This window comes from Branchiostoma lanceolatum, chromosome 16 (assembly GCF_035083965.1).
Source record: "Branchiostoma lanceolatum isolate klBraLanc5 chromosome 16, klBraLanc5.hap2, whole genome shotgun sequence".
NCBI classification, from domain to species: domain Eukaryota; kingdom Metazoa; phylum Chordata; class Leptocardii; order Amphioxiformes; family Branchiostomatidae; genus Branchiostoma; species Branchiostoma lanceolatum.
The window spans coordinates 9,967,927-9,990,993 of record NC_089737.1 but is presented as its reverse complement, the minus strand read 5'-3'; the positions used below and the strand labels follow the sequence as shown (position 1 = coordinate 9,990,993).

Here is a 23,067-nt window from a genome sequence, read left to right as displayed (position 1 = left end):
ATACTGTAAATTCATTTACTTTCGTGTAGGTTTTATTATGCGAGTATGGGTGTATACAATATTGTGTATTATTCTGTCAATAGTTTATTGAGAATATCAATATTTGTAGTGGCTTTTGATGCATTTGTTAGGGTACTACACATACCCATTAACTTCCAGTTGCCAGACTTAGGTCTCTCTTTGTTGGCAAAAAAAATATGTATCCTTTCAAAGTTTCAGGCCGTTCAGTGTAATATAACCAGCTGCTGCCGCGCCGCGTGCCTGCGAAGCTGGTGTGTTACGCCGAAGGGCGGTTATACCGGCTATACAGATACAGATGTTAGTTTGTTTTGGGACACCTAAACTTGATACTGTTGATTAGGTGGGAGTTGTTTACATCATACCATGTAAACACTGGTTGTGTTACACTGATTGGAGATATGTTACGCCGAAGGGCCTTTAAACTGGCTATATGGATACAGAAAACACACGGAATAGGTACAAAGGTGCACCTAACCTAAAAATTTAGGTGCACAGAAACTTGATAAAATAGAGTAGAAATTAGAATGTCAGCAAAACCTACAATTTACCTCATAAATATACAGCTTGGATATGAAATTCTATAGCTAACTCTAAAATTATAAACAATAAAAGTTGTATTATTTTTCATGTCACTTGAATGTCAAGAATATGCAGTATACAAGTGTACAATAGTACCTTGATGTATGCACCATATGCAAATATCTATGTCATATAGTGGCACTGGTCTATCAAGGCAGATGGTGACATATTACACCCAGTATTTCGTGCCCTGAAACAATTACATGTAACTCTTCATCAGAAAAACCTGTCTGTATGTGTGTAAAGCATTACCTAGATGTGATTTGTAATAGTTGACTGAGTAAAGCCCTGTTTACTTGTTTACTTTGCTATTCAGACATCTTAATCGTTTCTGCCTACAACAAAAGTTTACCATTGCTGCCCCTCCTTTTTGTTTGTTTGTTTATCCTTTGAGAAAACAAACCCTACTCTTTTCTCTTGTCCTTTACATGTATGCTCTGCTGTGAGCATACCTTCCAGCTAGTATTAGAAATCAGATCATGACATTACAAGATCTGGGCATATATGATCAGTTATCTATATACTGATACATGTGCATTATATAGTAGTTACATATATTGTAAAGATCTTTGAAATTTGTGTAATAAGGATCAGTCAATGTTATTTACAAAGAAAAGATGTGGTTGTTGTTATTTTTCTCCAAATTTTCACCCTTACACTTAATTCACATGTTTCAGGTCAACATTTTATTGCAGTCTGACATTTTGTACAGTTAATTCCTAATGATTAAATACTAATATGTTTGCCCAACAGGTTTTCCTAGTACAGTGTACTGTAAAATTGAAATGTTCACGGTGGTTTTCAATTTGCTTTTGTTTTTGCTACTACCCCTCTACCACAAATTCATGGCACCACAAGTGTGCGTTTCCAATGTATTATTGCTGAACAACAGGAATCTTAATTACATCAACCACAATTCACAAATTTAAAACGCCACTAAAACCTCCTTTCCCCTTATTCTCACCTTAGAATTGAGTTCCTGTGAAAATTTGTATGTAAAGAATATACACAACGACTCAGATGTATGTTATACTTGTCACGATGTAAAATAAGATGTGCAGGTGAGTTGTAAATGCAGAAATGTTCGCGATGGTTTTATGTCCAATTTTTGTCCAATACTGTAGCAGTATATGTGAGTTAAGCACTGGGTCTGCCGTGAAATTAAAGCCACCGTGAACACTCCATTTTCCCCTTAGTGTTAAATAAAAACCACGCAAACTTAAATGCATTTACAGTAAATATAATGCAGGCTCCTTGATGAGGGCAATAACCTTTCAAGGTTAGGGCCATTCCATTGAATTTGTGTGAGGGGGGAGTGTGAAAGCATTTTTCTTTTTAAGTTATTTTCTACATGTATCCTTCTATGTGTTATGGGATGAAATCTTGGGAAATATAAGAATATAAGATGTGAAAGTGTCTCTAGTTAAGGTAAGAAATTTACCACAAAAAATGTATAAATTTTCAATTATTTTGTCAGAGTTTGTGAGTTTCAACTACATTAACCCTTTTTTGAAGAAGCTAGTGCAGATAGCATGGTTAATCAAGTATGAATGTGCTCCACCCTGCCAAGAAGGTTAAAGAACCACCTTTACAATTAGATGCTGTACCTAACATGTGACTAGATAATTGCAAAATGAATCCTTGACCCATTGCTAGCAGGGCTTTTAAGCTTTTAAGTTACAAAAACAAGTTAAGGAAAATGCATTCTTTTTCCAAAGTCATTATCTCTGTCCTACTTGACTATACAGTACTTAAAATGATTCAATATGATATACATGTACATGTCATACCCCAGCCAGCATTGCTTGTAGCAGAAATAACTGTAAGACACAGTAAGATTGACAGCAGGGTAAATTGTGTTAGTAAGTTCTCTTGGGGCATGACCTCACTTCGGACATGCCAGCCAGAAAAGAGGAAAAACAACCAGTTCTGTCATATGACTTGCAGCAGTAGTTTAAGGAAGAACCACTTTTCACAAAATCACTTGAAAGAGGTACATGTATCAATGAATTTGTTGTTGACTTAACATGTGGCATTCTAAGGAAAATAAAAACAGTATTATGAGTATAACACGGTAGACTTTTTACACAGTACATGTAATGTTTGCATGCGCAGTTCATGAATGTCATGTGCAGTTCATGAAGTATTGCCATGCTATGGAACATTTACATAAGTGGGTCCATAGAAGTGTGACTATTATGTGTGTAAATGTGATTTGCATGCTTTCATTTGGCATGAAACTGTTACAAGATTGGTCCATAGAAATTATTTTTTCAATTTTTACAAGACAAAGAGTGAAAGACTGTTGTTTTTAGTCTCATTCTCTGAAAAATGAATGTAATTGTTGCCATTATTTACAGCTTATAGCAGCTTCAAAAAGTTTTCTATGTTATGCCTGATACAATTGTGTCCATTTTCTGTACAGATTTTTGATACAGATCATTTGTAGCCAGAACTTTTTCTTTAATTTTTCCCCAGCCCTAGAAGTAGAGTCCATTCCAAGTCACCGCACGGCTGTTTGTTGCCATTGTTTAGAATTAATCTGAAACTTTTGTTAGTATTTGTAATCCATATTTCATAGTTTCCAAACAGTTCGAAATATGTTTACAGTTTCTAATTGTTCTCACATTGTCGTGGAATATTCAAAATATTCATGGCACTGAGAATAATATTTTTGATACTTTCTAAAGATTGATTACATCTCCCTGCCTTTATTTCGAATTTTCTATCTTTTTTTCGAAAGTAGAAATTCACAATCTGCTGTTAATTAGTTAATAGCATCCAAAAATAGACGATTGAAGGGAGTGCGATACCCCCGCGGTGCTCTGACAGCGGATCGGGATTTAAGTAAACAAACAGTTAATTTCTGTCTCTGTTAGCAGCACAACAATCCGAAAGAAACATTATCAGTGCCTATTCACTGTCTTATCTCTCTACTTCAATATCAGCCAAACCTGGAAATCTTGCAGAAACGACCCAAATGCGACAGAAGTAAAAGAAAGTACCGACAGAAGTTGTAAGTGGTAACAGTAGCCTGCCGCCGCTGCCCTCCCCACCGGCACCACGCCGCTAGAGAACATGCTCAACTGGGACGTTAGAATAACTGCAGTAACTCCGCCAGGCCCAGTCCAAATTATGAACGCCAATCAGCCAGCATGGAAAACATACATACTTTATTGTTAGCTGAACTGTATAAGATGAAATCCTCTCCGGTGGGATTTGTTTCGGAACTCGTGGGAAGTGTTGTTCCCGTGTTGTTCCGGCAGACGGCATCGGGCTTTTTCTCCCGGGGAAGAGTTGATACACGTGGTCTAAAATATCTATCTTTCAACGTATGTTGATACAGTTCAATATTTGAATGATACACTATAAACATTACTGTAGTATTTGTGTAACGTTATTACTGCGAACTTTCGTATTTAGAATCATTTGACAATAGTTTCCAAGGAGTTTCCCCCTACACACAGAATAGACTCTCCCAAGAAGGCAGCTTGGTTAGAAATAATGCAACATAAATCTGCGTCCTTTTTTAGTGTTTTCTTCCAGAATCTTCGTGATTTTGTCGGTAAGAATCCCTATTTAAAATATAACACTATCTTTCAGTTTACAATTTACTGATACCACGAGGAAGGGGAAAGCGTATTGCTTTCCAAAGAGTCTCCCTTGCTTTGACAGCGGCCGAACTTGTTTGATTGATAGATAGCTCCCCTTTGCATCGTGCCGATTATGGCTAATTCGGCGTAGATGAAACAGTTTTGCGCCTTGCTTTCGGCATTTTGACCACTGTTGGTTCCTGAACGTTTGCTGTAAGATCTTGTAACGTTTGCTGGCCCTTTTTGTGCAGCAAAACTACGGTTGGATTGTGCTTCAAAATCCAGCCCGATGTCCATAGACAGTGTCACGCCACAGTGACATCCTGCTCCGTCGGCGGTCCACGCCCGATCCAAAACAGGCTTTGTTAGGATTAGCGGCTCGTTACGGGGGGCAAATGACCCATATCTTTATTTCGAATTGTTTCGAAACTTGACACAAACCAATTTATATTTCAAATTTGTTTCTAAAAATGATCTCTTGTGACAGTCACTTTCGAAATGTTTGCAAATTTAGAAAAAAACTTGTAAAAGATGGGGATCTCATATTTCCTTTTTTTTTTAAACATTTGTAAATATTTGTAACAATTTATAATCATATAATAATAATTCGAAGATATTACCAAGATCATCAAAAAATCCGTGTGGTGACTTGGAATGGACTCTAGCACTTACAGTTACATGTACATGTGTAAACACATCGGCCTCGAGTATAGCAAACAATACTTGAAACATTCTACAGAAAGTATTGTATTGGAGTATTGAGGTGTGAAGAGGTGTTCAAACACAATGATTATGCTTGACATTAGAGGAAAAGGTACGTCATTGATAGAATAGTACAAAATTCACCGCAATTGGCATTACAGCCTACTGTAGATCTTGAAATGTTTGCGATAGTTTTATTTTCGTGGTGTCTCTGTAAATATACATGTTTTTTGTGCTACGGTTTTGTATAAAATTTACAGCGAATAAGTTTATAAAAAACAGTCCTTTTTACTCCTATGCCAAAATCCCTGCGAAAATAAGTGAATTTACAGTATACATTGTTACAACCTTTACTACATGTATAAGATATCGTTTTATTTGACTAAAGGGCGAGAGGTGTTCAGTTGATGTTTGTGTTGTAGGCTGGTCACCCCAACTAGCCATGCTGGTATTTTGTGACGTCAGCTGACTATACGCCCACGCATTGTCAAGGCCCAAGGCAGTGTACATAAGGTGTATTCATTCTTCTTCAGCCGTAAATACAATGTACATACAGTCACTCAAGGTGGGTGTGTGAGTCACATTAGGACTCGGATATTTCCACTGGAAGTTGTGCTAATTTTGTTTCAAACACTGTGCTGAAGGGTTATTTCATTAAAGACAGTTCAAGGGGTCAAATTTTAGACAACTTTGTGTTTTTTGACCAGGGTTATTCCATTAAGTGGGTTTTTTGGGGGGGGGGAGAGACCTCTTATTTTACTAGTCTGTTCATATTTTTACGCAAATACATTTTCATGAGTTGCATGTCATGAAGTCCAGATCATTGTTTGTGTGACCCCTGTTTGTGCAGAAGTATCAGAAATGTAACTCAATAAAACAGATTGGCAGAACATGTCATAATTTAAGCCAGGTTTGTTTACATTTGATTCCGAGAGGGCTCTAGCTTTATTTGTTTTCTGTTCCCTCATAATGGGAGCCCATGTTGACAATTTTCGTTGTTAAATCTTTCATTTTAAGTACAAAATATACTTCTTCATCCACTTAATGTCATTTTTGTCCATCTTATTACAAGCAAATTTCGATCCCAGGATGGAGGGACAGGTCCTTGAGACAGTCCTGGTTTGACCCAATATTCCCCTCCACAGACTAAAACTGTTTACAGTCAGAAAGCAATACTTACCAGGCCAACACCCAGGCTATAAGTCCTGCTTATCAGCAAAAGAATTTGGGCTGTTTAGAATGGTTGGAATACTAGTTTTCCCTAGTGAGGTTTCTATGCTGGTCAAAGGTTAGGACCAACCCAATATGTTACTGTGTTGTAAGTAGCCATGCAACCTTAAAAGTACATTTATAATCTAAAGAGTTATGAAAAATATTGAAAGAATGAACAACGGTCATTTAATGTACCACTGAGGTTTTTCATACCCCTTATTTTATAGACATTTTTGGTTAGTCCCTTATACTGGATAATGTACAGATCTAAATGAAGAAAAAAAATCAGAAACAGACGTCATAATTATCTCTTGTACCCATCTTTTAGAATTCACACTGGCAAATCTGGATAAAATCCTGACAGCGATAACTACCGTAAATTCATTTTCTTTTGCGAATAGAAGAGGAGGGTTTCGCTGTGTTTTAGATTCGCGATTGAAACATTTTGCATATTCGCAGTGTCATGATTTTGCAAAAACGGCGGAATAAAACCACAGCAAACATCTCAATATTACAGTAGTAGTACTGTATATAAGAGTCAGTGTTTTCCAACCCATATCTTGATTTTTCTGCGTACACTTTTGCTTACTTTTTAAATTATAGATAAAAGATTTGAATTGTTTGTGTCTACAGTAAGTGCATTTAGCTACTGTAAGTGTAATGTACTAAGGTATTTTCATATAAATTTGGTACATTAAGTTTTCAGCATTCTGTTATATTGTTGTCTATGTGTACTATTACTAACAGGAAGGAACCCAGCTGAAGTTAAAGCATCTTTTGCCACTTTTTTGGCTGTAATCAAATCAAAGGTGGTGTCAGTGCTGCTGAAATTTGATAAGGGAGGCTTGATTGACAGGAAAGAGAAGCTTTCACCCTGATTGTTGTGGTCCAATTAGAGGCCTGCTTTCCTAATTGGATTAATTCATTACCTAGAGACCTTTGCATTTCCTGTATGCCCTAGTTTTCTTGGATCGATGAAAATGAAGTTTACAGCTTTTAGGAGTTATAAAAACATTTTGAAGGGTGTTTGGTACACAATGTGGCTTTTAAGGACTGTAAACGTTGTTAGTACTTATAGGAGTTTTATGTAAGTAATTAAGTAAATGTCAATATTGGAGCTATTTTAAGGTCAGAAAATTCACTTGAGTTTCCAAAATCATCATTTCTAACTGTTCCATTTTTGCAGTAAATATTCCGACTTTTTTTTCAAATCTTGCTTGCCATATGTTGAGAATTGATTATGTTTGATGTACAAAATTAATGTATTTAATAGTACATTCTGTACTTGCAGTTCTTATAATCGTCACTAGGTGGCTCTGCTTACTGGAGACTGCACCTAATCAGTGGTAATACATTATGTATGATCATATGGCAGGCAGGGTTTTCCCTATGGTCCAATCATTACATACTTTGATAGGTAAACTGAAAGCTGCTGACTCTCTTGCCAATTCCATCTTATCCTTCTGTTTTTTCAAATGGTATAAAAGAGTTGATAGCTTACATAATTTTTCTAAAAGTTGAAACTTTCCAGTCTAAATAAACATTTTTGTACGGGTCTGTGTGTATTTTTCTGTGAGAGCTAGACATAGGGAGATTTTATTCACCATTTATTGAACCAACCCACTTTAATTCAATATTAAGCATTTTTGGGAAATTATTAGACTAAGGGACCATACGATATTTAGCGGGGGGGGAGGGGTGGTGCACTGGAAGTCCGGTCAAAAAAAATTTCCATGACCCTCCCCCCCACTTCAAAAAATTTTTCCATGACCCTCCCCCCCACCTCGAAAAATTTTACCATGACCCTCCCCCTACAGGTATCGTGTAAAAATGGTAGAAAAACGGCCCCCATTTATAAAACGACTACTACGTACTAGTATATGGACATCGGGCGTCCACTTGGGATAGCTGACGCATGCTATAAAACAAGAACCGGGAACCAGCGGTTGTCGGTACCAGAGGCGGCAGCAAAAAAATCAAATTTTGCTGGTAAACAAAGGAAGTTTAAACTTTCATGACCCAGGGGCGAAGCCCCCCGGAAGCTCTTGCATTTTTAGGCTATTGAGAAGGCTTCTTTTTCAGTTTTGAGGGTCATATTTATGATAATCATGGTAGTCAATCAACTTCTATTCTCCACAGGACCTTGACATACAATACTTAAGTTTAGGTGAAACCGTGAAAGACAACTAAAAACTCAGAAACAACAATATCAATAGTTTATTCAAGGAGATTTTAACCTCGCTGGTTTATTTAGCTACTCAAAAATATCAATAGTCGATACCAGTTTTCCGTTTTTTGGCTGTGTCCGTCTCGTTCTCCGAAGTCGAAGCGCTACAATATCGTCGCTGTCAGAAGTTCTCTTCGGTGCGAAATAAGAAGCGATATTCCTGGTATTCCCACGCTTAAACGCTGACATGTTTCCAGAAATATCGCCGCCGAGGCGGTCGTCCCTCGGCGACGTAACTCTCTCTGCGGCGAAAGTCCCTTTGTCGGCATAATTTAGAGAACCTTGGCCCGTGTTAATAGAAATCGCGTCACCCCCCAAGATTGCCCAAATATATACGCCGCCGTTCCAGGAAGCCGCCGAAACCGCTGTTCTGCGTCAAATTGTAACTACTACAGAAAACGTGGAACTGAAAGTTCAAGGAACGTAAAAATCACCGGTCGCCAGAAGTTCGCTGGTAGTTCCAACTCACGTATTTTCCTAGGAAATTGCCGCTGATTGACAGTCGGCAGCCTTTGATGACAGTCGCCAAGGCGCCAGAAAGACTAGATGCCCTGGGAACAAGGAAAGTCGTGGGCGGCGCCACAAATTTGAAGCAGCCGAATCGTCCAATCATGGCGAAGCTTATCAATTTAGTTGAAACATTATCTTCGAAATTCCTACTTTGGTAGAAATGAATTTTCTGTGCATCAATTCACTGTTCCGGATGGAAAAAATGACATAACCTTGCTCCAGAAATTTGTCAGAAATACAGTTGAAAATTAATTCTCTCCCGCACTGACAAAGAAAGGAATCTTTTACGTTAAAAAAAACGGCTTCTGTGTTGCTCAACTGCGGACTATCAACTTCCAAATAAGGAGATTACACGGAATCTGATACATTTACGGCTGTTCTAATAGTCCGGGACCCACCCCGCTGATCGTCACAGAGAGGCGTACTCGGCCATGTCGGCTACTGTTTACGTTTTGGCGCGATGCTGCCGGGTGTACTCTCCAAGCAGAGCATGGATTTCGGCTGGTTTTTGACGTGTTGTTAGGCGTTTTTGCCGGGCTTTCTACTTTGTCTAGACAAAAAAAAAGATGACAAAGTAGAAAGTCCGACAAAAACGCCTAAAAACACGTCAAAAACCAGCCGAAACCCATGCTCTGCTTGGAGAGTAGCCGGGTGGGAGGGGCTGCGAGATAAGATCGGAGCGGTAAGGCGGGGTGCTAATTTAGTATTTGGCACCTCCCTTAGAGCTGATAGCTGGATAACTTCCTGTGAAACAGTGGAGGCGCGTGCTGGACGTGTGCTTCGGCATGTTTACTACGGTAGTTTTGTATTTTTTCGCCGCTACGCTGGGTGAAAAGACAGCATAGCGGGCTATTTACAGCGTCAGTTTGTCGGCCCACGGCATAATGTTTATGCACAACAATTCAACGGATTCGTAAAAAAAAAAGTCCATGACCCTCCCCCCCAACCCAGAATTTTTTTCCATGACCCTCCCCCCCACCTCGAAAATTTTTTCCATGACCCTCCCCCCCCAACGCACCACCCCTCCCCCCCCGCTAAATATCGTATGGTCCCTAAGTAAGGTTTAATTGGTGGCTTTAATTCTGCATAGGACGCTACTTTTTTTCCAGAATTCTTCGTTAAGCGTTATTGACAAATTATTTCATATTGCATGCCAGAACGCCAGATTGCCCAAAAGTCACAATTGAACGTCAGGTTATGTTGACATTCACGGACTATTTTTTCCAGACGCCCCATGAATACAATGGAACAATCCAATGAATTTCTTCCCGGAACCTTTTTTAAAAAGCATTCAATTTACCGTTAAGCATTGAATGTCCTCCTGAATTTACAGTTAAGCGTTGCCGACCCTCCTACAGTTGCTGTTAAGTGTTACCAGGATCCCCCCATGCATACTCCCTTGAACTTTCCAATCCAAACATTAAGGTGGGGGTTATGTAAACTTGCTACTGTAATCTTGTTTTGTTTTCCTGATTACTAATTAACCAAGCAACCAACTGTATGTACATTTGTAACGCAGGTGAAAATACATCATCTATTCTATTACTTGTTGACTTACAATGATAAAGGTCATTGTTGCATGTTTTTCCCTTCTTTCCTGTTCAACTCCACCAGAAAAAGTAGTTCCCCTACTATTTCGAGTGTACACACTAAAAAAGTTTGGTCTGAAAAATAATCGGAACCGATAATCGTGTGTTTAGGTCGATCATAAATTATTTTACGTAGACTTCACCTGATATGAAAAGTATTTGAGATGAAAGCTTGTTTATTACTGACAGGATTATGTAGGAAAGTTTCGGCATCGTAGCGATAGGTTGGACTTGTACGCGTTCTTGTCCTGAGTACTACAGTACATGGTCAGGTGCTGGTGGCGTCAGAGGACCTCTAGTGGATTTAGCCTCCGTTGCAGACTCTGAAGCGGCTTTTTGGGGGGCTAAATAATACACTTTTTGCAGCCACCCCGTAACTATCAGCCATCCTGTAACCATCAGCCGCCTAGAGTCTGCGGTATTGCGCCTTGTCAAAGCGAAATTAAAATCACGTTAGGGCAATTAACGCAGAGGTGCGAATTTCCTGCCTATGGTAGACCGCACAATAAGAACAGTATACACGCACCTCCCCCAGTCAGTGTGCTGTCACGCTTGTGGCAAAATAGTTTGCTATGTCTACTGTTCCTAAAGACAAACTTCGATTATTAGAAGCAGTGTTTCCGCCAGACCGCGACTGAGATCTTGAGAGGCCGTCCACTTGGGGAGGGCCGTACCGCGAAAATTGATTGACCGTACCGCGAAAATTAATTGACTAGGAAAAGTACTAGTAACTGAATGTTGTGATCAGAAAAAACTTTGTTAATTTTTCAAAATCAATTTGTTACGAAGGTCGCTATAATACTGCTTCAATCGTCACAAAATGCTATCTATTTTGACAAGAAACGCCCGAAGTGTAAAGGGAAATTCCCGCCCGTGTGGTCACGTCACATCTTGCTGTCAACCAATCAGAGCACAGTCTTTATGACGCAACCCAATCAGCGCTCAGAACCTTGCATATCAATGAGTTTAAAAACATGGCGGACGGCCCGGGACGGGTTGCGACTCGAGCGAGCGTCATGACTTATGTGAATTCATAGCGAAAATAACGATTTATCTACGGTAAATACGGAGAATTTTCACGAAAAAATATTCACAGGAATATATGTTGTGTCGAATACGGCCAGAAATAAAGGCGAACCACGGCAAATCACGACGTAGAGGCTGAAATGCACGGGCGAAAATTCTTGTTTTGTTTACGTGTTGTTGGACGGGGCAGGTTGGGACTCGAGCGAGCGTCGTGACGTATGTGAATTCATAGCGAAAATAACGATTTATCTACGGTACATACGGAGAATTTTCACGGAAAAATATTCGAAGAAATATATATTGTGTCGAATACGGCCAGAAATGAAGGCGAACCGCGGCAAATCACGACGTAGAGGCTGAAATGCACGGGCGAAATTCTTGTTTTGTTTACGTTTTTCCTTGTTTTCTTCGATGACTTTCTTCGATTGAGTCTTAAAAAACGGGTTTTTAATGAGAAATGGCAAACTATTTTGCCACAAGCGTGACAGCACACTGACTGGGGGAGGTGCGTGTATACTGTTCTTATTGTGCGGTCTACCATAGGCAGGAAATTCGCACCTCTGCGTTAATTGCCCTAACGTGATTTTAATTTCGCTTTGACAAGGCGCAATACCGCAGACTCTAGGCGGCTGATGGTTACAGGATGGCTGATAGTTACGGGGTGGCTGCAAAAAGTGTATTATTTAGCCCCCCAAAAAGCCGCTTCAGAGTCTGCAACGGAGGCTATAGTGGATTATGATTAAGTTCAGTTACTAGAAATGCCTTCTCCAGACCATCTCCAGAAAAACTGTGTGTTAATTGGATATGCAGCCATAAATAAAGGTGGGTATTTTATCACTCAATGTTTGAGATATTATAGATTCTGAAACTATTCTGGTCAACCAAATTCTTTATTCAACATTTTACGCATCTGGTACAATCAGTACAACGGTAAACAAGAGTCCACATACACGATACACTAGATAAACATTTTGTACAGTCAAAACTGTCCAAGAAGGCCACTGAGAGTCCTGACCAATAAAATCTAGTCTGTGTGTACAGGTGGTCACTTATAATTGTCAGGATTCTTAAGTCTTGTGTCAGTGGAAACGATTACCTAACAAAAACTTTAAAAAGTGGTCACATTGTCCAGGTGGTTCTTACATTGTATGTGGTCACCTCCAGTTGTACAGATTTGTCCGCACAGGTTTGACTGTATACTGTACGCAGTACTGGTTAGGTATCTGTATAGCCAGTATAACCGCCCTTCGGCATAACACACCAGCTTTGCAGGCTCGCGGCGCGACAGCAGCTGGTTATAGATATTACACTGAACGGCCTGTCACACCAAACTTTTGCATGTAGTTGATACAACTACAATTTTGCATGTACCTGCACTAACCTGCATATGTAGATTAGATATTTCGAGCCCTAAGTCCTTGTGGATTTCACCTCTTTTGTCCTGTATAGACATTACCTCACCATTTCTACTTTGCTGTCTACAGACTTGTGGTGGCATTTGGTGAAAATACAGTCAACAAAGACAATATTGTACCAGAAAAATTTAACATACATACAAATGTATATCGTACTATAACAATTTCATCTTTATTGCTTATACATCTACAAGTACACATGTACGTGTATGTAGTTACTGCACTGGAAATGACTATACAAAAATTAAGAGGTTGTTAATAAACCATCATGTAATTTGAATCCTATTGCTCTAACGTCATAAAAGATTGAGAATGGCACAAAACATGTTCTAATTTTGATTATTGATTTATAAGTTCAGATTGGAATCTGGTTATTTTTTGCATATTTTCTACATCTGTAACAATAACGAATAAGTCTATTATTTCTATGACATTAACAATCATTGATGTTGAAATATGAAGACTTTTTTTGTAACAAGTATTTTTTACTTTTGTCATAATGGAGTAGGAATTCAGCTTCCTCACATTATAACATGCCTAAAATGTACATCATCAAATTTCATTAAAAAAACTATGAGAATGCTAAAAAATGTATTTCAAAAACTTGCAATGTTGCAAGGTAGAAAAATACAAGCCTGGCATTGCAAGAAAATAAAACAATGAATTTAGAATATAGCCTTCTTATTATAATTCATATATACATATAGGTGCTTGTTATAAAAAGATATGAACCCACAAAAGTCCAGATTCCCTCCCCAATTCCCATCATACAGTTCATTAACAGTTGATTGAAATTGACAGACACATGTGCAGATGTTCCCTTCCCTCAGGACCCTCCTGTCGTCATAGCAACCAATCATCAGCATCAATTTTCATTGGCCAGGATTTAATTTCATTCTCCTGTGCTGAGTCCATTCACAGATGGCATAATGGAATTTTCCAGGAGGAAAAAAGATAAAAAAATCAAAAATGAGAATTTGTGAGAGTATTTTATGTCAACATTGTGTGGAAATTTTATTTTGCTGTGGTATACTAAGATATAAATTGCATGCGCATGCCATTGGCATTGCAAATTTCCTCAATTAGCATCCAGCGGCCATTTTTATGCGCAGGGTGAGCCAATCATTTTTGCATGCAGGCCGGCATCCGTCTGCGGCAATAACAGGCACCCACATTTCAACACGGCCCCCGCGCGTGACGTACCAATGAGATCACTCGGGAGGATGATGACTTCTACGCAGCGCGGTAACGCAGCATCCAAGATGGAGGACGTCATGTAAATGCGGGGACGGACCCCTCCCCACCCTTTTTTCCAGACAAAAACAGGGCGTGCTATTTAAACGCCACGCTGGCGGACCTAAGTATGTATATACATTTCTACAAGCAGGAACAGTGTGTCACGGTCGCGAAAAGCGGGCAACGCTTTGCCGACGGAGTCATGCAAAATGGGGACTTTTGCGTTGGTAAGCCAGCACTCCCTATACAGCTTTCTTCTGACTCATAACATAACGTTTATCTCCGAATACTAGATTAGAAGCAATTCTTGTCAATTATTGCACGAAATGTGCTACATTATTTCATTAAAATCTGCAATATTTCAGTGTGTTAGTGCTTAGATGTGACAGAATATGTTCCAATTATTAGAGTGAAAATTTGGAATAATAGATTTCCAGGGGTTGCTGTTTTTATCATGATCGGTCCGTGTTTCTAGACATCCCTAGGGATTGGTAAATTGCATGTTGACCTCCATTTGAAATTTTGGGGTGCTCAATTTATGCACGTCTTTTGAAGTGTAGGCCGTATTTGTGCAATATGGGTTTTGAGATATGTGGTGTCGATGTCATTCATTTTTATGCATGCCATGTAACGTGTAGTTTCCTTTGTGTGGTGGGGAGGGGGGCACCATTTTGTTATTGTTAAACAAGGAATATAAATTCCAGATCATTCTGGTTTGAAATTGTGATAAAATATTGAATGTCCATGCATATAGAGGAAAATTTTGTTTTTGAGTGATTTTTTTTAGATTTTGTTTTTTTTGCATTTGTAAATTATAGATGTATTGTAATCATGGATTTATGGTTATTGGGACAAATTCTACAAAATATTTCATGTATTGTTGTTTATTTTCTTTTAAATGTATGTATTATTTGGCATTTCAATATGCCAGAGATCATAAACATCAAATACCAAATATGATACCGTATGCATAACATACTGATAGAAAATTCTAGAAGAAGAATTTTGTTGCAAATTTCTAGTTGAGTTATACAAATATGACACACACAAGCATATTGCTAAAACTGATTATCTTTTCAAGGTATTATGTAAACTGTAACCACAACCAAATGCATTATTACTCCAGAATGCTGTTCTTAATGTTATTCTCAGCTATAATGAGGTTTTTATGTTGTCTGGCTGGAAGGATAATTTGATAAGGGCTATTCGACAAGCCGTTACATAGACTTAAGGTTTCTGGAACTGTTAAGGGCAGTTCAGAATATCAATATGTCATGATATTGTATCACTAATAATCGTTTTAAGCCAGCGTGACACTGCAGGAAAATTGTTTGCCGGACATGTCTGTAAGCTCAAAATGACATTTTCAGTAGCAATACAGCCGATGCCCTCTCAATCACTTTTATCATTTTTAGGGATCAACCGATATTCAAAGGAAGATTTTGAGGCAAAATGATGCTCAACAATTCATCATTTCTTGGTATAAAACATGTCAAAATATCCAGGCTTTAAGACTAAAGAAGACAATGAATCATTGCAAGAGTCAAATGTTTTGCATGCAAATTGTTTGTCGCTAGTATAACATTATCTATGTTGTACTTGACAATGTTTAGATTTTATAAATTCAGTTGTTTTTGTCAGAATTACTGTACAGAAATGATAACTGTACATAGTATTTTTGGTCAAACTCTAAGGATGTCAAAGATCATGGTAGACCTTTCTCTTAACAAAGTTGTCCATTAACTAGTTGCAATACTAATGCTATATAATTGACCTTGTGCATGTAGTGTTCATGTTGTCCTAGAATTATCTTGACTTTGAATGACTCCCGATACACGAAAAACTGGGGCATATACCACGCCTAACGTAATTTATCAGTCTTCAAAATCATTGTTTCATATTATATCATAATCATATGATTGAATCTGAAGATTTCTGCAGTATAATTCTGATACTGAATCTCAGAATTAGTCACTCCAAGTTTAAGACTAGTGACTAAGATGTTGATCGACAGTATGACTGTGGCAAGAGTATATCAGTCAGTTTATTGATTTTCCGTGTTCTTGGAATGCTGGCTCTCAGTAGGTCATAAAAACACATCTGGTAGATAGTGACGTTATCACGTAGAACTATTGCGCACTAACGTTAACGGAAAGAAAATTCTAGATTTTGTCCCTCCTACCGATCTTTTTTACGATATCATACATGTATGCTTGACTCATTACATTCATTATTTCCTGCACATGTATGGTATGATTATTATTAATTTACTTTTGTCTCAGTTATCAAGGTCCTTTTCAACATAAAATGGATGAACATCATATGGAAAAATGAGATATGGATAGATATCAAATATTTCCCATCCTAAGTGTTATTATTTCATAACAACAGATTTGTGTGTCACTAAGTGACATGTGTATTTTGTCATGCTTGTCATGATTCAGTTGTCCAACTTGCATTTTGGTCATGCCTTAAGGAAAAATGTTGTGTTTCTGGTCACCAAACCGACCCTAGCTAGCAAAGGACCCTCCCTGTGATCAGAAACAGAATGTTTCAATTTTTCCAAGCCTAAACCCATGTTAGATATAATTGTAATTCTTGATTTGTCTTTAACAGTAACTTTTATTTTAGCTACTTTAACAGTCACTACTAAGTCAACCACTAAAATTTCATCATCGCAAATATTTGATCTCTAACATTTGGGACAGTGATGTTTGTTCCCCCTGTCAAATGCACAGTGATCTACTCCCTTTTCCCCAAACCGCTAAAATTACTGACCACAAGAATATGGATTTACAGTAGACAAAGGTCATTCTCATCATGAACTTCCTTGTTGTTAAATCTTCCTTCCTCCCTGTCTAGTCTGTGGGTTGGGGTAATCCTCAGACTTGTTTTTCTGACTGAAATCCTGGCAAATTTCCAGATTTCCGATGTTGAAATCACTGCCTGGGGACATGGTCCTAGGGCTGGAGCTTGTCCAACATACTAACAACCTGTCTACTATCTATAATGATGGCAGTTTCAGAGCACAAAAAGGGAAAACAACATGTCTCGAAGTTTTTTCTTGTAGATTGTCATGTTTTTAGATTTCATGGAAATGTAGTGGATGTCTCACCTACATTGTAGATTGTGTTGCCCAGTGTGGTTAAAGTAATTAACTCAAAATCTAGGAGTTCTTGGGTTCAAATCCTTAGCAGGTCCCAATGTTGTGCTCTTGGAAAAAGGCAATTTTTATACTGATTCCTCACTCCTTAGGGATGTTGACTTTAGGAATTTGGGATACATTGGAAATGCATATTTCTGATGTCATGAATTCATGGTAGAGAGGTCACTGTGATAATGAAACCAGCATGAAAGTTCCACATTCACAGTGCTGTGTATGTAGTCTGTATGGTCACCGGTAGCATTGAGATCTTGTTAGAATTAAAATAGAATAATGTAAATACTTTGCGTTTTTCACCGCATCTGTTAGCAGCGCCACCTGTGCTGCAGTGCAATGTGAACCAGTCAGAATTGCTCTGAGGGAAACATTGGGTTGGATAAATCACTTGGTTGTATACAAAGAGTATCTTTAGTAATAGAGAAATTTGTATTTTCTTGTGTTTTCCTCAGGCTTTGAAGGAATCGCGCCACCATCATCTGACCAGCTGTATCCTGAAGTACCTGACCCCTCCCCCGCGGGAACCCCCGGGGAGGTGCCGCAACCTGCCACGCCTAACGATGTACAGGTAACGTCAGCACACCTGTTCTAAACACACCTGTTCTAAACACAACTGCCGTTAAACATGTATGTTTTTATTGGAACATTTCTGAAAAACAAGCTACTTTTTAGGACATGCTTGATACTTCAAGATGACAGTTTATCTGTAAAATTTTGACTGTTGGACCTAAGACGCTCATAGCTTGAGCATGAAAAAATGCATATCATTATTACTGAGACTAATTTGTGCTAGAATAAGATGAAGTAACCAACTGTTTATTTTATATAAAATGTAGCTTTTTGACCAAAAATTTCATTGTGCTTTTTCCTCATTTTGTAAAAAGTGTATTTTACTGTCTTATAAAAGATAGCTGCACTGTTTGTCATGTCTGTGTATCTGTTGATGTGTGTTGATCTTTGTTGTCAAAATGTTATTTGTTCGAAACTAATGTTGTGTTTTAGATGCTTTACTGTAACTTGCTGTCTACACGTTTGGAAATGTTGTAACATTTTGTGTATGTAACTCAAGTGCATATTTCAGGTCCTGGAAATAAACAAACATTTGTATCGTACACCTCGCCCTACATATTTGAAATGTGTATATTTGTTGTTTTGCCATGTTTGGACATGTTTATTGACAAATGATTTATAGGTTTACGACCAGAGCTTAAGTGTGGAGATGTCAATCAATGTGTAATGTTTTAATTTGATTACTTTCAAATTATTGGTCTTTTTAGGTTGGACAACAACATCTGAAGATTGATGTATGGAGAAAAATATTGAATACACATAGTCGCCCATACATGAATTATAGTTATGATTAAATAAACCATGACATAAGGCCACACCAATTCAATATCTTGGTTCTCATAATTTTGTAAGAAATTAATGGGGGCTGCATGCCCTTATACGTAGAGCGTAATGAGCCGTTTTAATTTTGCGTAAAGCGTTGCCGACCACTCCAATTCAACGTATTGCGTAATCTGCATATTTTGCGTTGAACGTTATTGACCACTTTAATTCTACGTAGTAGCTACCCGGCATTTAGCGTAAAAGGTACTTGATGAATTGTGTCTTAAGCGTTGTCAAACTTTTCTAACCTTGCTCTAAGTCACAAACGAGTGCGCAGTCTGTTTTGTTTTGCTATCCCCCCCTTTTATACAATGGAGCAATCCACCAAACTCGTTCCCAAAATCTTGTTTTTAGAAGTTTTACACTTTTGCTAGTGTGCGGAAGAGCCGCTTGGCTAACAATGGAGACCAGCCTGGCGGGCCTCCTTAAGAGCAAGGGATTTAAGCCTGATGATGATGATAATGGTAGTAAATAGCTAGCTGCAGACCAACATGTAGTAAGGGTATTCAGTCAATGTATGAATTGAACCTTCTTCTAGAATAAAGTTGTTGATAGAAGTTATCATACAACATGCAACATAAAATGCCCCGGAGCCAATGGGCCATACAATTACATGTAGCAAACATACATGTGACAATATAAATATTTTCCCTGTGGAGTATTTTTGGCATTTTGTAATTAGAGACTCCAGTCTATAATGACATGTAAATGTAGTTCTCTTACTGACTGGAAGGACCGCATTCTTTAATCCCCTCCGCTATTAATCCTGATCAAAGACCAGAACGTTGCTGAAACATCCTAAGGTCCGCCCGTGTAGACAACTGTTGTTCCTCTTCAACAGGAAAGAAGTTCTGAGATTTTTTGTTGTTCTTTCATTAATCGACGATAGACAGGATGAAAAGTTTTTCAAAGCTAAGGTTTGATGCGGAAGAATTGTTGTCTATGCTCGATTCCGTAAGTTGCTAAAAAGGTTGAATAATTTGACAAGGGTTGGACAGATTTTTCATTTGTAACCAAAGCTGTACTACAATGGCCCTCCACATGCTCTGATGAAATATTCCCCCTTTTTTGGACAATTTCTACCATTTTCAGTCCTGGTGTGTTACGCCGAATGGTGGTTATACCGCGTGACCCATTTAAATTCAGATTCTGCTTCAAATGTTTCAATTTTTTCAACTACGTTGTTTTCTCCAGAGGCAGGTATCAGGGTGACCCAAATACTGCAAAATATAGAAATGTTCACGGTGGTTTTATGTTTGCGGTTTTCGCGGTGACCTTTCAGGGCGAACTTAATATTCCCCCTAATTTTGAAAATGTATACCAAGCTTTATGATTTAGCGTGGAGCGTAGAGAGGCGTCCTGAATTTAGCGTAATACGTTGTTGGCCGTCCAAATTTAGCTTAGAGCGTTGTCGGGACCCCCCATACAGGCCCTCATTAATGGAGCTGGCAGGTAAAATGAAAATGATGAAAAGAAACATGTAATCTTTGATACATGTAGTCTTTCATTCCAAAATGCTACCACTGTATAGGAGTCACATGCACACTGGTTGATTATGTATCAAAGTTAAACTGCACTTTCCAACACAAAAGATTGGACACACTCAAATTTCTGACTGATCAGCCCCGGTCTTTGTAAAAAAAATGAACAATCCACTGCCTCAGTATGTGACGTCACGTTATGCAGATAGAACACGTGACTAAGTTGAAGAAAGTCTTTGGCACCCTCCATCTCTGTTGAAAGATGGTTGTAGGGCCTGGATGTGGATAGCTTTCAAGTTTTATTGTTTCAATCAATGACAAGTACTTTTTTTTCAATCAGAAAAAATGCATCCATACTGAGAAATTGAATTTGGTGTGTCCTAATGTGACTGTGAAAATTGACCCTTTTTTCAGCTTACAATCCACTACTTCCTACGTCGAGCGTCCTCGGAACCCCTACACGACCAGCCTCCCCCATTCCTCCCTGTACTCCATCGCTTCGATCAGGTCACTCATGGTCAAGTTCATGTTCTCTAGGCCACACCGATTCATTTCCTGGGTTCTGAAAAATGTCCAAATTCAAAATGAAGCAAAAAAAAGAAGATTCCGCATAATTTGACACAATTCTGTCATAGATTGCAAAGCTGATTGCTCAGTTTGAAAGTTTGAAAAATGGAAAAAGAGAGAATTTGGAAGTTGTAGGAAACTTTGGATCTAGCTGCTTCCATGATTTATCCGATGCCTAAAATGTTGATGTTTACAAACTTAAGACTTTAAATTTATCCTCTGGCTGTGTTTTCATATTGATCTTCCTGTTTCGCTTTTTTTTTAATTAGAGGACCAACAAATTAAATTGGTGTGGCTTATACAGCTAATATGTGTTTTCAGCTACATTTTCAATACTAAATGGTTGTAGTTCTTTTCAGGTTTTTCAACATTGTGTTTGCAAGGAAGGATCATTGTCTCAATAATCAAAATGTTTGATTTCTTCTAAAACAGGTTACATGACATTGTACTTTCAATACTAACTTGTTGATATTCCACTAACTCACTATTACAAGGCGGAGTTTCTCGCATATAACCCAAACGACGATCCCGGAGCGAGTCCGGTACCGGGGCGCAAAAAGAGCGTTCGGTTTTCGGAATCAGAGGATGTGGAGGTGTGTTACAGACCCAATCAACGAGTAAGAAATGACATGACAATTAGCTACTTGATGAGTGTGAATCTGCCTGACATTTAATTATAGTAGCAAGCCAATCTACAAATGTAGGAGACTGAGAATGCAGAACTTATGATTAGATCATGCATGCCCCCCTCCCTTCTCTTCTTTAGGCCATGTCGATTTGTTCATTAAAAAAATTATGATGACATATTCGGCATGTATCAATTTTCATCGGCTTCCAAAAAATAAGTTTGCGTCCATAACTGTAAATCGTACAAGCTCAGCTGCACAATTAGCAAATATATGCTGTAAATTGCAAAAACATATTTCGGAAAACAGATACTTATGTCGTAGAAAATACTAGAATGCCAATTTAAAAGTCAATTCTACATGTAGAGTCAAAGAAGAAGATATGAAAGAGCAAAAAAGAAGAATCTATTTTTCAACATACCATTCTCTTTGTGTTTGGTTATTAATTGTGATCAACCTTTCTGTCACCACTTTTTTTTTCACATCAGGTCGCATCAGTTTTTGAGTTCCCAGAAAATGTCATATTGTAATCAAACCAATATAGCCTTACAAAGCATGACAAAACATGGAATACTAGACTAAGTACTCCCTTTCACCACCAGAGTTTCACTAGTACTGTAACATTATTCTGTCTGTTTCATCTCCAATTTTCATTTTGATTTTTTAGTTTGATGACTTTGCTAACTTCTTGATTTAATTTCAGTTCAATTCCCAGTCAATTTCCAGCTTCAAGTTCATGTTTTGTGTGATTTATTTTGAAAATCTCTTTTCTGTACAGCTTCTGGATATGCATGGCTTAAAATGATAGTGTTCAGTCTTAGCATGCATTATTAAATTTGACCTGTTGTCATCATATCCTTATTCTTATGAATATATGTTTGTTGTCTTTGTTAACAGTTCATAACAGTTACTTTGATTTTCAGTTATGCCTGTTCTTGCTGTCATACATATTTATTAACTTGTTTTAACTGTCAACTGTCAGAAACTGAGTCACTGTCTGATTTTCAAACTTTACGTACAGGTCTGTCTGGTTTCTAGTTCGTAAAAGTTACAGCTGTAACTGTCACTACTTTTGCATAGTTTAATACTTACTTTTGTCTTACATTTTCCTTTAAATTTGATATTTAACCAGATGACTTGTGAACATTTGTCTAAAGGAACTTCTTTTTTTGAGTATTTTTGTAGCTTCATCGTAATGTTTGACCCTGAGAAAAAATGTTTCCTTAAGCAATACTTGACTATGTCTACAAGTCAGCAACAGTTTAACAACAACTGTAAGAAATGTTGTATCACAAGATCTGGTATGAATAAGCATGAACCACATGTGTATAATTCCAGGGAGTATTCTTAACAACTTGTCTGATTTTCTTATGTAAACTTGTCCTTTCGATTCTCTTCCAAAGTTGCATGTCAATGATGACTTTCTCTCCTATATAATTGACAATTAAATCTGCATGCTGTAAGGTTTGTTGTATCTCAAAAAATTTACCCTTATAAAACATATCAATTTTTTTAGAAAATATGCAGTATCTTCAGTGTTAGAATTATTACCAATGTCATTTTGAAGAATACCTTTTACTCAAAAAAGTGGATTTTTTTGCCTTAAGTTGTTCATTAAAAAAAATGAGCGCAATGGTGATATAGCCTTAGACTTGGAATTTTAATGAACCTTGTTTGAACTCGGAGTCTCCCATGAAAAATTGAATTACTTTTCTAATATGACACGAAGTG

At 37.9% G+C, this 23,067-nt stretch overlaps 1 protein-coding gene across 13 annotated transcripts in view; it reads left to right on the top strand.

Moving 5' to 3' along the window:
* The window catches only part of LOC136421605 (anoctamin-4-like), a 49,586-nt gene that overhangs the window by 3,183 nt on the left and 23,336 nt on the right, over positions 1-23,067 (top strand). For 10 of the 13 annotated variants that reach the window (XM_066409048.1, XM_066409049.1, XM_066409060.1 and 7 more), the window contains exon 2: positions 17,723-17,838. In XM_066409048.1, the coding sequence (XP_066265145.1) occupies positions 17,723-17,838 (116 nt within the window). Of the gene's footprint in view, positions 1-12,182; positions 12,282-14,120; positions 14,338-17,722; positions 17,839-21,171; positions 21,304-23,067 lie in introns of those variants that run through there. The other 3 variants (XM_066409055.1, XM_066409052.1, XM_066409061.1) reach the window with 3 other exon arrangements.